This window comes from Thunnus albacares, chromosome 18, assembly GCF_914725855.1.
Source record: "Thunnus albacares chromosome 18, fThuAlb1.1, whole genome shotgun sequence".
Taxonomy (NCBI): Eukaryota; Metazoa; Chordata; class Actinopteri; order Scombriformes; family Scombridae; genus Thunnus; species Thunnus albacares.
In genome coordinates, this window is record NC_058123.1 from 16,406,892 (window position 1) to 16,425,097 (window position 18,206).

General features: G+C 38.8%; 1 protein-coding gene across 2 annotated transcripts; it reads right to left on the reverse strand.

Annotated features, from left to right (window-relative positions):
- Nucleotides 1-361: 361 nt before the first annotated feature.
- antxr1b (ANTXR cell adhesion molecule 1b) lies at nt 362-18,091 on the reverse strand. Of its 2 annotated transcripts, XM_044334292.1 has the most exons (19): nt 17,287-18,091; nt 15,356-17,082; nt 12,520-12,591; nt 12,354-12,425; nt 12,165-12,246; nt 12,010-12,043; nt 11,622-11,701; nt 10,453-10,521; nt 10,267-10,347; nt 10,092-10,152; nt 9,798-9,896; nt 7,740-7,809; nt 6,433-6,511; nt 5,787-5,882; nt 5,454-5,495; nt 4,995-5,087; nt 2,853-3,017; nt 1,988-2,068; nt 362-1,212 (listed from the first exon to the last, which is right to left on the reverse strand). In XM_044334292.1, exons 2-19 carry the CDS (start codon nt 15,532-15,534, stop codon nt 841-843), a joined length of 1,827 nt encoding a protein of 608 aa, XP_044190227.1. In that variant the 5' UTR covers nt 15,535-17,082; nt 17,287-18,091; the 3' UTR covers nt 362-840. The 2 variants fall into 2 exon arrangements, with proteins under 2 accessions (XP_044190227.1, XP_044190228.1); XM_044334293.1 differs by lacking the exon at nt 15,356-17,082 and having other exon boundaries at nt 17,287-18,085.
- Nucleotides 18,092-18,206: the final 115 nt, after the last annotated feature.

Below are 18,206 nucleotides of genomic sequence, written 5' to 3' on the forward strand. Positions count from 1 at the left end.
CTGCTACAAACCTCAAATAGTGTCTGACAGCCAGTGTCACTCACTGCCAAAGATGTAACTGTTATGTGTTTTAAGAGTTTCTCGCTGACAGTTTTACACATTAAAGTTGTGCTTCTTGAATTCCTAACTTTAGGATTTATTTCCATGTTTATCATTTTCAACAGAAATGCTCAACCTCATAGTAATAATGTTAACTCTATTATATTCAGTTTTTTTTTTAAATTATCTTAAAATAGCAGCCAGTCTGCTAGGTCAGTATGTCAGCATTAATATATAAATCTCAATTCCCCTTCTTGTTATTCCCTTGAAAAAATACACCAAAACCGTCATTGTCCATGAAAATCAGACATCTAATGCAATATGATGGATATATACATATATTTTTGTGATTTAATGAATATTCATTCACAAAATATACATTTTCCAAGACAGTATTTAACAAATAAACTTGCATGTATAAAACACATGACGCAGTTGCTGAGCCACCGGATTTCCTGCTGATTAAATTCTTAAAATGATTATTGTTTTTGTGAATAAATTGCATTGCTCCAATAGCATTTAATAGCCAAAGCTGTGCTTGCTATACTAAATATTCACCTTCTAGACTTGAAAAAAAAAGTCAGTTCATGGCACGTCATGCGCTAGCCACTTATTGAGGAAAATAGACTTAATTGTTGAAAGTGTTTCACTGTTCAGGTGTTGAATCACCAGCTGCAGCCTCAAGAGGAAACGTTATACAGTCACTTAAACGCTTACTCTGTAATTAAACACAGGCTCAGTGAAAGAGTCTTCAGGTTTCCATCCTGAGTTCGGATCCTACTCCTCAACTCCTTATCATCATTAGTAGTTCTCGTGACTGGGGCGTGGAGGAGGCCGTGACGGAGGAGGAGCTCTACAGGGAGGTGGACCCTGAGGTGGAGGCGGTAGTGAGCCGGTCGGAGAAGGGGGTGCAGAGACAGGGCTCATGTTGGTCGGCGGCAGGGCTCTGTTTGGAGGTGGGGTGTACATGGGAAGGGTGCTGGTGGAAGGCGGAGGAGTGGACGGCAGAGGGGGGAGAGTTGAAGTTGGAGATGGGGGCAGATGAAAGAGGTCCTCTGACGGACGACGGTGGTAGCTGTGGGGCAAAGTGTAGACGGGCGTGGAGGGATGGTTGTAGATGGGATAGCGAGGAGCTGGGTAGGATGTACTTCGGGTGAAGTTGATGCACTTGCCCTGCGGAAAAAGACGGTTCAGCACAAATTAAAGCAATCACGGGTCATTGTAGAGGCTTGTTTTGTTTATGAATATAACTGAGCGATGAAACATGTAAAGAAAAGCTCTGTAAAGACAAGAAACTGCAGCGTATTCCTGCTCTGAAAATTCCAAAAACTACTGCACCACAGCGATTGGCAGGTTCGGAGGGGTACGGCTTTCTACAGATGGAAAGAGGAAATTCCTCTGTTACTGAGTGTCATGGAAGAAAACAGCATTCCTGCCAGTCGAGCCGTGCTGACGCTGGGAGTTGGAGGAAGCAAGCAGCATCTACTCTTTAATGACTTCTACAGACAAGAGCATTCCTCCAGACAATACTGCAGTTGTATTTACCTTTGTCTACTCCTCGTGCCCCTTGAGAGTCCCCTATTCACTATTCTTATGATTTGATGAAGCTCTGACGGTTTTTTTTCCATGGATTAGAGTCAATCTATCATGCAGATAAGATTTCAGTATGGTCCCTACTTTGTTCTTTCATCCTGAGCTTTCGCTCCAAACTTCCCTTATCCCTTATTTCCAGAGGTCATGAATTTAAAGTCTGGCAAATTCTTTAAGGTCTGCCTGCCAAAGAGTGACATAGCTGGTTCACAATCTTATTAACTGCTTTGTTTTGAATGCATGCGTGCTTATCTTACAGCTGTAAAGAGCAGCATGCTGTTTTTCATTACTCCATAGAGGAAGCAGTAGCCTTGATTTTCCATTATTCTGTTATCTCTGGCTTGTCAACATGCCTCACCTTGTCTCCAGGATGAGGTCGCATCACAGACACTCTGTCGTAGCCTTTTCTCAGGAATACACACAGCGCATCCAGTTTTCCCTATAGAGAGATGATCACAGATGGCGTTACAAATAAAAACTAGCATGTTATACTAATGATCTCTGATAAAAACTAGAAAGTTAACATAACTTGTGTGCATTGGCCAGCAGATCAGCAAAAACAATCCTTTAAAAGACTGAGTTAAGTTCTATCAAATAGCTGCAATAATGAGAAAGAGTTTGTCTGTCTGTTTATTTGTGACTCTGCCAGACTGTATCTGCTCCATTTTTTTGCTCCAGATGTCTCTCTTTGATTCCTGCATAGGAAGCTTTGTATGGTAGAAAGACAGATAAACAAAGAATGTAATTTGTTAGTAATAAGACCCACTCAACAGATTCCATATTCAGGGGTTAGCTCAGTTCATGTCTGGTACTTATTACCATCCATTCAGCTGACTAATAGGTTAGGAAACCAATTTTATTAACTATTTCCTGGTAACACATTATTCCCAGAAACACTGAAAAAGGAAAAAATAGATTATTGTGACGAGAAGCCATTACGAGGAAGAGGCCTATGATGTCAAAAATGATTTTAGAGCCTCTGGAATAAACGTCATACTGTTTATAACATATGTTAACATTATTTCTTTACCCTTCAGAAGTTTGGACACACTTTCTCATTCAAGGGAACGGAAAGGTATGCCCAAACTTTTGACTGATACCGTTCTTTTGACATCAGTAATATATTTAAATTAATGTGATGATATAAATAATAAGAATAAGCAAAAGACTGACTGACAATTGAATATGAGACAGTATAAGTTAATGTATGATAACTTAAGCACCTTGATGGGAGAGTACCACTTCTGAGGGCGCATGGATTTGTGCATGTGGTAGTACGGCCGTGATGGAGGCAGATCAAACTCCTGGGCAGGCATCACAACTCGAGCGTTTTTAGCTTTTTCCAGTTTCGCTCCTTCTTCAGTAGAACCTTTATCTCCCCAACGGACCTTAAAAGAAACAGAAGCTGTCAGCACTGATCAGTGACAAAAACGAGACCGTAATTAAAAGTGAAACGGTCCAAAACTGGCTGTTTTTATAGGCAACATGACATAATACTTAGAATATGATATCTGGTTATATTTTCTATAGATTTTTACAATCCTCAATTGTTATCTAGAGTTAACAACTATTTTATTGTGCCAACATGCACTAATGTTGTGATCTTGGCTAATGAAGCATCTGATTTGCGCTGATAAAATCAGACCCAAGAGAACCCATTTTTGGACCAGTGCCTCAACATCTGCATTAAATTACATCACCTTAACTGTTTTGGTACGGTTAATCCATGCCTCGACTTGCTACATCCATCTTTTGCATATAAAACGTGGCTCTTTCGTCGCCTATCCAGATGTTTATATCATGTCTGTCTACATAGAATTTAATCAAGCCCAGTCCTTGAGATCCAGAAGAAAACAGAAGTTGTCTCCCTCGCCACAAAATTTAACTGCGTCATAACACGCTCCAAAGCTTCAAATGTGGGATTTTTGCTAAACCTGAGAGAAGAGACATTTATTTTGAACTTGTTTTATGGCATAAAACCTCAAAAATTCAGCAAGAGACCCACAGCCACAAGTAGTCTGCATTGTCAAAGGAAAAGATTGTTTTTTTCACAGTTATTTTGACAAAACAATCACATTGATGCTTAGACTTAAGTGGCTTAAAGAGCCACTTAAAAAAAAGCTAAAGCAAATGTCAAGAACGATCCAACAAATCAGGAGTGAAACCGGTACAAAGCAACCTTGAAAGTTCATTACTCAAATTTACTCCTTTGCAGCTGCCACAGACAAGCTGTGAAGGCTTTAACTTGGCAGAGAAAACACTTAAATGAAGCTGTGCATATTTTCCATAGCTGCGTTTGGAAGTGGGCTCAGCTTCAAGTCAAGTCAACAGCACAGACTCCTGAGACTGCGCTACTAAAGTATTTCACACTGGGAGAGTGACTTCTGTCTCCTTCACTTTCATTATCCTAAACAGATGTGTCATCTGGTTCATCTTGACCTGTTGACGTCTTGGTGTCATTTCTATCATCCAGCTCTTACTAGCCAGCTCAGATGTTAGGCTGCCTTAACTTTTCTCATCACTGCTTTCTTACCTTTTCCTTCTTTAAAACATGAGAGATACCTTCAAACCGCGGAGAATCACACACACACTCGGTGTACAGCACACATCCCGGATCTCCGTGCCTTAAAACAGTCCTGTTCTTTTCTTCTACTAAGCATTTGGTAGATCTGTCGTCGTTGCAGTTTGCTGGCCAGATGGCCTCACTGGCTCCAAACTACTCAACACAACAAACCGACTCAGTTTCCTCTAGCATGGACTTGCATACTCATCTCTTTTAAGGGATGAGTTGCTTCCTGCTTCCCTTTTGTGTTCCTGCTGTACTTGTTTGATCTCACTCCCGTCTTTCAACATTTCCAAACAAGCCATGTCTTTTGTCTGTGAGCCCGAAGTTGGCAAACAGTACAGATTTTAATATTTAAAAGATTTCACATTCACTATTGAAAGAAGCAGGATGTGGCAAAAAAATTTTTTTGAGAATGTCTGAAATAATGTCTTATCTGGATCTTTTTCTATTTTAGTAGCTGTGCAACAGTAATACAGTAAAGACAAGTTGTAAGCTTCTAAGATCCAAACTGTATTGATGTTAAGGATACACTGTTCAAAGAAATGATTTTGTAAAGATTTCTAACAAAGTTATTAACTTTGAACAAATTTTATTTATATATGTATGATGAATAATTTTCCTGATAAATACAAATAATGTTCAAAAGCAATGATTCACTTTGTTGCTGCTCACAGTCAGGTGTCACACCTTAACTGTGATCAAATTTCCACACACAGTCACTTGTTGTGGGCACTGTTTTATATGTATTCAACAGATTCTGTGGCTCTGCCTTTGCTATCTGGCTTGCCATTTTCTCTACCTCCATTCTCTTGATGCCTCCAACTCCTCGGCCTCCGTAGTATGAGGCGTCCACTGTGGGCCACCTCTTCTTGGGAAAACCGTCTTCATCATCCTAAAGAAGAAGGAAACCTTTTCAGTCAGCATTCATGTTCACAAGAGTAAAGCAAAAAATGGTGACCACAACCTCATACAACGCCATTAATATTCTATACATCAGAAAACCAGGGTTGAACAGCAGTGTCACATATGTAACATATAATAATTGTACCATATAAACCACATAATAATAAAATATTATTAATTAATCTCAGTCATTGAGCTGCTATTCTAAAATCTGTATTGTTTCTTTGTGTGCATGTCATGTGTTTATTTGTTGTTTAGGCAAAATAGTTCATCTTTATTTTAGAGAAATTACTGAGTTCCAAGAATTTTACAACATTTTGTGATTACAAGATAAAGAACAAATAAAACCACTTACAGAGATATCATCTATTACTGGAGGAGGTGGCTCATGGATGACCTGCAAACAAAGAAAGACTGTAAACCTCAAAGGATGTTTAATGTGTCGTAACATAAAATCTGTGTTTTTTTTCTTCTTTAAATGAAATAACAAAGTTTGTCACTCTAAATCTGTTTTATGCATGTTTGCAAAACACTGTCCATTATTCATGTACAAAATCAAAGAACAGGAACATGTATAATATGACCATAAACATAACTATCCATGATATAGTTCATCTTTCTAAGTGTTCAAGCCTTTATTTGCAACTGCATGTTCTTCACTTGGAGAGGATGGAGATGGCGGTCATACCACAGTGCAGCAGAGAGGCCAGAACCACCACAGCAGAGCGATGGTGAGCAGGAGCAGCAGAATGAGCAGAGCGATGGCCACAAAGGTCCCATCAGACTTGAAAGAAAAATAAATATGGGACACAACCGCTGTTAGTCATGATCATAAATGTCTATAGTGAAATGGACAAAAGAACTCAAAGGTTATTCAGGTTAAATAGGAATCTTTTTATACTGTATGTTAGGTGTTTTAGATGATTATCTATAAGGATAAATACATTGACACATGTTTAGGGATATGTGCAGAGGACATTATGGATTTACTCAAATTTTTATAACATCTTTTTTGTGTAAAAGCTGCTAATGAAATACAGCAAAAGGAAGCAGAGGACTCATGTGTGACAGGTGGCTTGACTTTCTTAAAAGATAAACTGAAAAGAACAGCAGATGCCAAAAAGAACAAAAAAAACATTTGATAAGTGTTGCATAGTGACATCAGAGAGAAATAAATCAAGACACGCTACAAAACAACTGGTATTAATTCTACTCCCAACAAGTATATACCGTGATTGTATCCAGAGAAATCCAAACTGAAGTTGGTACAACACTTCCCTCCCATGTGTGAGTTCAGCTTTTTAGTCCCCTTATGTTTCACATGTCATACTTACACAAGTGACTGCAGTAATTGTGACAGAGCTTGATATGAAACTCAGGCCATTATTCATGCTGACGTGGAGAGTGGCAGCCCTGTAGAAATGGAAAGAGAGTAAATGAGAGTAATGACAGTTTCCTGACAGTTAGAGCCTCAGCTAGTACATTCAGCACTCCTCTAACTCTGCAAATGTAATGCTCGTATCTGTTGCTTTTTATAGGAACTAAAATCTTTCATGGTAAGAATGCAAGGATCCTGGTTAAATGTGGTTGAATACCTTAACCAGATTTGTCTTGCATTATACAACTGTCTGGTGGATCCCAACCTTTCCATCATGCTCCACAGTGGAAGCAGAAAAAAATTGAATTGATTCATTTTTACCAACGGGTAGAATTTGAAACAACAGGAACAATTTCCACAAATGTTTTTCATTAGATAAAAAATGCAGTTTACACTTTGCTCCAACTGCTACGGTTTTTACACACAAACTGAAGACTAAAGCTCTCCTGATATGTTGACAGTGAATTCAAGGGAACAATAAACAATAAACCATATTTTGCATTTTGCCTGATGAGCAGCGACAGTTTCTCCTTTTCTTCTATGTCTAAAATCTGTCCACCTTCTACATTACATGTCTTTTTGCTTTCTGAATAAATCTTGTGAATCTATATCTTGATGGTTGTGTTCACATGAGAGCTTTTGTTTTTTTTATCTTTGCCAAAATAATCAGATTTATAGACCTTTTACATGGCAGACATTTTGACTTGCCATAGTAGTAGGTAAGTTGTCAACAGTAATTATTCAAGTTCATGTTTGACCTTTGAAACAGCAGTTGACAAAAACAATCTTATCTAAAGGTGCATTTAGTAGCTATTCTGGAGTTTTTGACCATATAACATGGTCCTCATTAGCTCATTAAGTTTACGCAATTCCCTTGAACTGTAGAGGTTAAAACGTTCCATAACTCTAGGATTTTTTGTCCATGTTGACAAAATCGAGCAGTTGACATTGTTGTTTTGTATGTTTTGAATTAACTTTGAATCTTAAAATGGATTAAAAAGTCCTAGAAATGCTCAGCATGGAAAGTTTGAACATCTACAAAAAAGTTACTCCATCTAAGGGAGACGTTTCTGTTTTTATTTCTCAACAACAATCACACACATTTACATTTGCTGATGACAAGTTGGTGTTCTTTGCTGGTGAATCTAACCTAATTTGAGTTGTTCAGTGTTGATCTGTGGTACTGAACATTTATTTTAGTTTTAAGTATGTTGCACACAACAACAAAAAAATCAAGCAAGAAAAACCAATATAATCACTTACGTTCCTTGTTTTTCCAAAACAGGAGCTGGGCACAAAAGGTAGGTATCTCTCACCACCAAAGGTCTTTTCACTGTAGAATGAGAATCAGTATGAAGATTTGTATCATGATGTAATGTGTTAATGTGATTTGAGACTATATACAGTGAGGTAATCACAAGATAAGTCATCCTTTGTGTACAGCAAATGGTCAAAGAAAAATTAAAAAGTGAAGCAAAGGAAAAGTTCATCATACTTTTTCTCTACCAGACATGAAACTTCAGGAGATTCAAGCCTGAAAATATTCTTTTTGTTATTAAATTCCTGGACTTCCTCTCCTTATGGAAAATGAGGCAAATGAAGGAGGGTTGTGGTTTATTTACCCTGGCTGAGTGAGTGTCTAGTTTGTGCAGAGATGGTGCTCGTCCCTGATGAGATCCACATTCCCCTTTAGACATCTGAGAAGCGTTGAGCGTTATACCAGCTGATTCAAAGCAGAGGAAGATAGTGCTGATGGTTTTTAGGGAGGACAGGGATTTAAATCATTGTGAGCCACAAAGAGCTCCGCTCCCCAACCCGTCCCCGTCCGAAAGGCCAAAATAAACTTGGCACGATGATGTATTTGGCTGCTGACTGGAATCCCAAAACTGCTGCTTTTATATTCTGCCTATTAATAGTTGGACGGATTGATGTAATGTTTATTTGGATTCACACATCTTCAATGATGTTATCTTCTTACTATCACTTCACAATATTAGGACTTATGATAAGTTTTGCTCAACTTATTTACGCACATATACAAACATTCTTCGAAGGAGAATCACAAAATTAGCCTGCCTACTGTACACACTTTGTATCTAAAATGTCCTGTCTTAACAATTATGTAATATAATATTTACGACAAGATGACGTTTGTCTTTTATTAACCGCCAAAACAGCAACATGTTATCCTCTAATAAAAACATGTGTCTTCAGTCATGCCATTCGCTCTGTAAAGGAAAAGCTTAACATTTTGGAAAATGTGCTTATTCACGTTCTTGCTGAGAGCTAGCAGCCGATTAGCTTAGCTTAGCATAAGGACTTTAACAGGAAGAACCTCCTGAAGTCTCCGCTGGTGTCCTGCGTGGCAACTGGTCCAGTCCAAGCAATAGTCTGATACATAATCTCCGGAAAACAGCTCATTGTTGTTTTTACACTTTGATTTAAGGGTATGGATTAAACAAATAGGATATATCGTAATATTTACTGAGCTTTAAAGGTGCTTGTAGGAGGATTTTGTTACCTTTAGACAGAGCCAGGCTAGCTGTTTCCAGGCTTATTTTAAGCTAAACTAAGCTAAGCTAAGCTAACAGTCTCAATCTTCTCATCTAACTCCTAGCAAGAAAGCAAATAAGCATGTTTCCTAAAATGTTAAATTATTAGTTTAAGTACATCACCCTTCAGTATGATTCATGTTTCACTTTTCACATTACAATCAACTCGTAACAAATTTGGTTCGTCACCCAATTCAGTACATTGTGAAATGCACTCAAGGAATTGTCAGATACTTAAAGCTGCATTAATATTTTATTATTTTCTTTCTTTCTTTCTCATTAGCATTTATTTGAAGTCATGACACCTGATGAATGTAAGGTCCGACATTCCTTCTCCTTTTGCTCTGGTATGATCCACCAACTTCTGTGAAAGACATCTGGCTCTTTAGCTGCTAAATACTCTACAATGCTCACCAGCTTACACAATTCACTGCTGCAGGTAGCGTTGCATCAGTAAGAGCCATAAAACCAAATCAATGAGCTGAGAGAAGCTACAATGCTCCATAGAGCTGAGGCCAACTGCAGAGTAAAATGTCTCAGTGGGTTCATCACTACGAGTGACACCTTTCACGTCACACATCAGACCCACTGTTAATAATACACTGTAAAAGTATGTAATATAAAATATTGATTAGTGCAGCCTAAAAGCAAAAAACCCCTAAAAATATATCCTAAAAAAGTTATTTTTTTCATTCTAGTGTGTCAGTGTCGGCCTGGAAAACCACAGAACAAAAGTTTGCAAATGAAACCCTTTGGAGCAAGTACTTACTCAAAGTAACTGTGTCGTTGATGCGGAAGCTGCAGAGAACTTTCTGTACGTCTCGAGAATGAAGGAAACCATTTCCCCTGACGACCACCTGGAAGGATTCTGAAGTGGAATTAAATTGACCATTTAATTTTTTCTTGCGGTGCACTAATGTACGGTAGATTTTTAAAGAAGCTCAGGTCAAGTCATCGGTGTAGTCTAACAGGAATAATATGGCTGTATGTTAGTTAGTTAGTTTGAGTTGCAATATTATATCTAACTTAAATATGATGTAATAAAAACACAGTTTAAACTTACCTCCCTCACAGATGCTGGAGGGCTCTACAGCCAGAATCTCAATGCATGACCTCTTCAAGATCTGAAAGGGGAAATATTAAAATTAAAAGATGAACAAAAAGTAGATCAAATTATATGATATTAAGAATATTCATGTTTTTGTGACATTGAAATGAAAAGCTTCAGTCTTCCATACCGAGTCAATGACACCTTGCAGCGCTTGAAATCCATCATTCACGGGGAAGACGTGGTCCTTACTGTCAGCTATTGTTGAAAGCTTCCAAAAAATGTGACTGAATGATTAACTGATTGTTTGAATGATCAATTAATTCATTTATACATTAGTTCACTGATTTATTGGTTGATTAATGTATTTATTTACCTGAGTTTCATTGAAATCTTTTACTCCCACACAGTAAACAGTGGCGCCCAACTGGCGCGCTCTGCTGGCCTGATTTAAAACAGAACAAACAAACAAACAAACAAAACAAACTTAAAGGATAAATCTCCGCTAGAGCACTAAAACTGCAGTGGCACTGTTCTTTACGGGCTGAAACGTAAAAGCTTTTCCTATAGTGGCCACGCCTCAATCAGTGATGTCACTGCTAGCGTTATGCCACTAGCATCGGTTACATGCACACTTTTTTTTGTTCTGATTGAAATCATTCCAATTGAAGATTTTGGGTGAAATGTTTAAATAGGATGTGATCTAATAAGTTCTGGTGTTTACGAGAGCCAACAAATTTAAGCAGAACAGCTGTGTGTGTGTGTGTGTGTGTGTGGTGGTTAGAGTTAGTGTGAGCAAAACTGTGGAGAGACTCAGCAGCCATATATTTCTCCGCTCTCTGTTTAGGAGTGGCTGGGATTTTCACTACAATGAACTGGTCAGGTTAGGCTAACCCATTGTCCCCAACTTTGGGGCTAACCCCCTTCACTTTCACCAGCAGGTGGCAAACAGGACACGGGAACTTGGCTTGGGTCTTGAGGAGTTGTAGCATTTATTCACTGACAAATAGCCTCAACGTTCACAGATATACTGCATATACTCTTTCACACACACACTCTCTCTCACTCTGTTACCCCCATGTGAGGCAAACATGCGCAGAAACAATATATTTATTCCAACCAGAGAGAAACAATTGGATTAAGTATTTACATGGTTATTAGGTGCTAATATTTTCCAACTGAAGGGATTATGAAAGGTTTACACCACCCCTCTCATTTCCTTCTGATCAGACCAGTCTTTTCTGATTGAGGTGGTTACATGAGGTATTTTTATTCTGATTGAGCTATTATTCTGATTATTAGTGGAATATTAGGATTCATGTAAACGTAGCCATTGACAGCTGCTGGAAAACACCTGCTGTGACATCACAGTGTGACGTGGCCTTGAGCACAAGCTTAGAAATTTTAACCCATAGAGAGCAGCGCAGCAGCAGTTTCCCGTCATATGTGATGCCGGATTTACCATTTAAATCTCCTTAATGTTCCATTTTTTGGCAAGTAACGGAAAGAAACTGTGACGGGGAAAAAAACACACATCCATCTCACCTCTCTTTGTGCCAGGTCAAACTGATTTTCTCTCAGTTCACCATCCGTCAGACCAATGATGACACTGGCTGTGCGGTAACCTGAAAGAGCCAGATTGGGAAAAAATACTGAAACAAAATCATTCTCCTCCTGTGATTTATTTCTTTCTTTTCTTATTTTTGGATTGTATTCCTCAAAATAAAATCAACGTGGACCATTTTGCAAAAAAATATTTTGGACATAATCTTCATGCAATGAAAAGAGTAGCTATGTTTTTGTTGTTGTTTCTTTCTTTATGTGATGATTCTGCCATACGATTGAGTTAAGCTCTGATGAATGGATAAAAAAAAATGACTTCACAAATAAAGGGAATGATTAAGTGTTAGAAAGGAAAAAATGTTCTACTCACCATCTCCAGTCCCGTAGTATATTTGCTCGCTGGCCTGAGAGAGAAGTTTTGAGGCGTCAGTGGCTATAAATTTAAATGGGTCTCATTTAAAGAGCTGGATGCCACACTGTTGGTTAAGCAGGATCAGTTTCCCATTGATTTAACAGATGACTTACTCTTTGAAATCCTCTGTGCATGAAGGTGTCTCCGCCTGGCTGCACCATGCGTAGCTCCTCCAGTCCGGCCCGAATCTGCTCTCTGATCATTAACAGAACCGTAAACAGAAATGGATATTGATTGAAATGGAATGAAACGGCACGAAACAGAAATACAAAGTAGATCACCAAGACGTTTGAGTGTGCCACCTGTCTTCTGTTAGTGCCATGAGAGTCCTCCCCTCTGTTGAAAACACAATGAAAGACATCCGCAGCTGAGGGCTGGGAATGAGAAAAAAGGACAGAGATGACTATTGTGTTTAGTTTTTTTCCTCTTTACTTACTGTAAATCACAACTGTTTCTGTGTGGACATACCTGATAAACTTGTGAGCCAGGTGGTCAACAAAGTAATAGATCTCATTCCAGTGATGTTGCACACTGCCAGATCTGAGAACAAGATTCACGAGATAATAATTCACCATCATGCTGTTTGCTTGAACGTATATGTGTAGCAGCATGCCCTTAAGTTCCTAATTTCTTTTTAATTACCATACCAACAATTTATGCTCTAATTTCATGGTTCCTTTGGAGACAAAGAACCTAATCGAAACTTGACATGAGTTGCACTTTGCATCTAGTCTGCACCGTTTAGTATTTCTTCTCCAAACAGCTGGGGGACTTGCACGAAACAGATTTGGAATTAATGGTCAAAACTGATGCAGATGCGGAGGATGATACAACTGTTTTCACAGGCTGTGTAGTAGTACTCCATGTGGATTACATCATTCTAGCACCGCATTTACATTACAATGTAATATAGGGCTGCGACGAATGATTACTCTCCTTATCGATGAATATGCCAAATTCTTTGTTGATTAAATGATCAACAGTTTGGTGTATAAAATGTCAGAAAACAGAGACGAATAACTGTTACAAGTTTCCCAGATCCCACTTTATTCCTCCAATTGTTTGTTTTGTCCAAACAAACCCAAAAATATTTTGTTTGCTATGATGTTAAGACAAAGAAAATCAAGAGGTTTTTGAGGCTTATCAAAAGTACTGCACATTTTAGCCAACAGTAAATCAGTGCCCAGGGTTATAAACAATGTACAAAAGTGTTCTAAAATAAGATTTTCTGTAACCAATTTGGTAACTGGTTCTTTGTGCTTTTGTTGGAAATCTTCAGAAACCAAAATCTAATGACTCATTTTGCTGTAGCTGCATTGTTTTGCATATTTGTTTTGCTGTTGTCTATGTGCTATTAACTGTCTGCATATCTATGTATCTATGTATCTATCTATCATGGTGAAACATCACATGGGCTGGAGAGTTTTAGCCTTTGTGTTTTCCCTCTGAGTGCTTTTGGTTAATATTTCCACTTTTTTTTCACATGGCTTCACTGCCAGTTTTTATAAATGCCAAACGAAAACCAAAGTGCCACGTCGTTTTTTGGAAGAGTTCAACTTTATGCCAGCTCCTGATCTTTGCAACAGGTGCAGATGCAACAAAGGGATCAGCAGAAGAAAGCAGATTAGTGAAAGTCGGTAATTAAAGAGAATTTTGTGGCAAATAATGCATAACCTCTGCAGCTTCTTCTCACGTTGCACTGCTTCTCTCTTCTTCTCCTTCCCTTATGTTTTCATTTATCCTGTGATGTGAGTACCAGCGCGGAGACAGCCAAAAACTTGGGATCTTTGGAACATCTGGCTCTAATGGAGAAAGGGTTCTACGGACTGAAGCGCAGAGAGCTGAAGTTGGGACTAAATCTGGGCTGCTCCTGTCAGTGAAGCGTGGCTGCAGTTTGATCGCAGGAATCCCTGCCGTGCACTTTATCAACCAAGCGAATGCATAAGCACTCTGCAAGTGAAGAAATCATTGTGTAAACACACTTCCTCACAACTTTCGAGTTGTTCATACTAAAAATGTTGATTGCAAAAAAGCAACTAATATAGCAAGTATTTTTTTTATTAATGTATACATGGATCTTTAAGAGAATAGGACAACATGGTTATCATCTGACCTACAAAACAACAACACGCTGACACAACACTTGACCTGTTCAGGAGCTTCTTGTTCCCTTCGTGACAGTTTTTATGATCAGCGGTTTATTAGCTAAAGCTCCATGACAGTTTAATGGGCGGTGTAATATAACCCTAATGTCAACTCTCACGGGACATTCAAGTGTCTGGAAATCTGCTCCTATGTTAGATAGAATGGCACAGTATCGCAACTAGAGCTTAAACGATTAGTCAACTAATCAATTAGTCGATCGACAGGAAATTAAATGGCAAGTGTTTTGATAATAGATTCATTGTTTAAGTCATTTTCAAGCAAAAATACCAATCATTATCTGGTCCCACCTTCTCAAATGTAAAGATTTGCTCCTTTTTCTCCTTTTATATCATCGTAACATTGGGATTTGCACTGTTGGTCTGATATAACAAGATATTTGAAGACTAGTCTAAGAAGCATTGTTGCCATTTTTCACTATCTGCTGACATTTTATGGACCAAACCACAGATCCATTAATCAAGGAAATAATCGGCAGATTAATAGATAATGAAATAAGTGTTAATTGCAGCCCTATGTTACGTTGTAATGATGCAATTCTTGATCAGATCACATTTTAAAAAGCAGCTCTATCTTTAAAGGGGCATTCCACTTTTTTTCACAGCCCTTGGTTGTTGCGGGTCAAATGCTATTTGTAGGTTTATCATCCACTTTCAAAAATTGGAAAGTCATGGAATTGTAAAATATTTTGAAACATTCACACCACATCCTGCACCACAAGAAATCAAAAGAATTTTTTTGACTAAATGAGTGTTTTACTGCCCTGTTTTTTCTAACCTCTGCCTCTCTAAGATGCCACCTTAAGCAGAAAGAGCTGGACATGTGACTTTTCAAAATAAGCACATCCACATCTGCCAGCTATGCTGACAGAACCTGAGCCTTACTTTTTTTTATCACTTAAAAAAGATTAATGTTGTCTTGAATGAGCCTCAAACCTACCCTGTTTTGATTTTACACAAGATAAACACTAGATGGACTAAAACTTAAAGTCAAACATAAATACTTAAAGCTAAAACTTGCTAGTTACAGTAGCACACATTTTTCATGCAAGTAGTAGCCAGTCAATGCATCTGAAGAACATCTTGAATGTTGTTTTCACCAGTGTTCTCATCTTCTGTGATCAAGAAAAAGAAGCACTCACTTGTCCAAAACAAAATAGAGGTCAAATCCTCCGTAGCAGGATGACCCTGCCTCCCTCCTGTCATGGGTCTGTCCTGCACTGCCGGCCACCAGGACCGCCACCAGCATGCCCACTTCCACACCGAGCAGGACCTGCCTGCACCAGCGCTGGGACATCACTCCAAATTGAAGAGAAAGCATCAGCTCAGCCGAAGATAAAGTAAATATAAATACTCCCCAGTTTGGGGTCTTCTTCCAGCTTCCCTCTCACAGTCCTCTGTTGCAGCCAGCCATGCTGTGAAGACCGGATTCCAAGGCATGAAGTGCTAGTCTCTGGATCAGCGTCCCATCTCCTCAGCAGCAGATGTGTGCTGGCAGAGGAGGAGTGAAGCTGGGGGGACTGAATCTTCGGCTCACTCTCTCTCGCCACAGTCAATCATTTGAGCTCACGGTGTCATGAGTTCACGCAACTTAACAAAACACATGTGTTAGTGTTATGATTTACTGTGCTTTTTGTCATCTGTTTGTCCGAATAAAAACAAAGTGTTCATCACACATTTCTTCTCACATACTTCTTGTTTTTTATGTCACTTCTCTTGCAGGTTTGCTTATTTCTACAACCTATCCATCAGTGCCACTTAGTGGTAAACACATGTACCATGCAATTCACTCTACTTGAACATGCAATTCATTCAGTTTATCTGCATTTAAAACTAAGAACTTTATACCTTGAGGAAAACTTCAATAATGACATGTGTCTCTTCTTACTGTAAGTAACACTTAATTCTTGCTGGAACAGTTGATACAAGGTTACCTTCTAATGTCACACATAGGTGTGTTGAAAAACTGAAGTATTGCGAAATTATGTGCTAGTTCTAGGTTGAATAAGACACCTGAATCCATACTTTGCCTTTTTTATTAGGCTGACCTGAGAAATGGAAGGGGATAAGGGGTCTCACATTCAGAAATAATTTACATTAACTCAGGACTGAATACTGTAGCCACAAATCTTCTTGATGACAGGAAAAAGGGGCTTTCAAGAATGATAGGAAAGCTGTCATCTGTAAGAACCAAGGAAGTGTAACAAAAAGAAGAAACCAGGTCTGAAAAGGTTTTCAAAATTGTCACTGAGACCATTGAACAGCTAAATTCATGTCACTGCTTAACACGCTGGCCTCACATGAACTCTTTTTTCGTTATCCAAATTTGTCCCATGAAACAGGAATAATAATTAGAGTAATGATAATAGTGATGATAATAATTATAATAATAATAATAATAGTTCAGCAGTTGGGGAAAAAAGCGCTGAAATTTGCTTTTTGACGAGTTAGATAAGAAGATTGATGCCACTCTGAAGGGGAGGACTATACATGAACTTAGACTGAGGAGCTCCGACTACTGTGGACCTATAACAAATAGTCGATTACTGTATAATGCTCATTTTGTCCAAAACAACAGGTCTTACACCTGCATTACCCCTCAGTAGTAGACTTATCTAAAGATATAGCATAGAAATACCCACATACTTAATAACATACATAATCACATCAAGGAAACTGCAGTGGCTTCAACCATTTATCAGACCAATTCTTGCTCAACAGTGAGAAGTCACGTCAGCGAATAATAGGCAAATGAAATGACAGCAATAAAACGTGTCCCTGCCATGCAGACAGATTTTGCCCTAAATGCGCACACTCGCCTGGTCCGCGCTGGTTTTGAAATTCCCACACAGCTGTGAGGCTTTCAGTCCTGCAAGTCAAACAACAATTTTTTTAGAAACTCAACACAACATGAGCAAATGCCCACATATTTAACTGTGGGACTCATTGGTCCGCCATCCAAATAATTTGTTTTGCAATCGTCTACGCAAATATTTATTCAGATCTTTTTGTCCCAGCGGAGCAATAGAATTACATAATATGCTGACACATTTAGAAACAAATTCGTGCTTACCTTGTCTAATTTTCCAAAATAGTCCACACAACGGCCATGTTCTCCTGTCTATCATCCCTTATTCGCGTTTTACTCTGTTTATCTGTGTCCTTTGGGCCTCCTGCCTGCAGCTGGTTACTCTACGCATGAATTGCCACCCTGACGTTAGCTCGTTTAGTGCCATTTTCACCACCTTGTTGGTTTTCTGCAGCTTTAGATTTGAAGTTTACCATAACATACTCAACTTTGAAGAGGAGGGTGCCTGACGTGTTTACCATGCGCTTGCCGTCGTCACGGAAACGGGGCGCCATATTGGTTTGACGCAAACGGCACCGATTGGCTTAGCGTCGTATCGTAGCAACGCTCACTCACGAGGAATGAGAAGCGCTTTCTCCGTTTAAATAACGAAACTTAACATGATAACTTCTATCTCATACAAGTCGCACTGTCTTAATAGTCTAACCTGTAATATTTCTTCCCCGTATACTTGCACTGAATTGATTTTCAATAATACAGAACAAAGCCTTTTAGTTTCCAATTCCTTATTTTACAGGAGGGGTGGGGGCGATTAGCTTAGCTTAGCACAAAGACTGGAAGCAGGGGGAAACAGCTAGCCTGGCTAATGTTTCTAAAAGCTAATGTTATTAATGAACACATCACGAGTAGTTACATAATGGAACAATTTCTTAACTTGGAGCAGTGACTACATGGTCTGGCAACCTTTCAGTGACAACAATACACCAGGAAGTCACTGCTCCCACCCAAGAAAGGCTTCCAGCACATAACTCCCCATAATGCATTGAATTTCATTTTGTGTACAGATTAAATAAACGAGATACAACAGGCTAATTGTTTCCCCCTGCTCCCAGTCTTTATACTAAGCTAAACGGCTGCTAGCTTTGGCTTCATACTTAGCTTATCAATCTTCTCATCTAACTCTC

Coding starts and splice junctions, on each gene's coding strand:
- antxr1b (XM_044334292.1), bottom strand. CDS start 15,534: ATGCTTTCTCTTCAATTTGGAGTGATGTCCCAGCGCTGGTGCAGGCAG. Junction 12,592..15,355: donor CTCTATTTTGTTTTGGACAA/GTGAGTGCTTCT, acceptor TCTTGTTCTCAG/ATCTGGCAGTGTGCAACATC. Junction 7,810..9,797: donor CAACGACACAGTTACTTTGA/GTAAGTACTTGC, acceptor CTCATTCTACAG/TGAAAAGACCTTTGGTGGTG.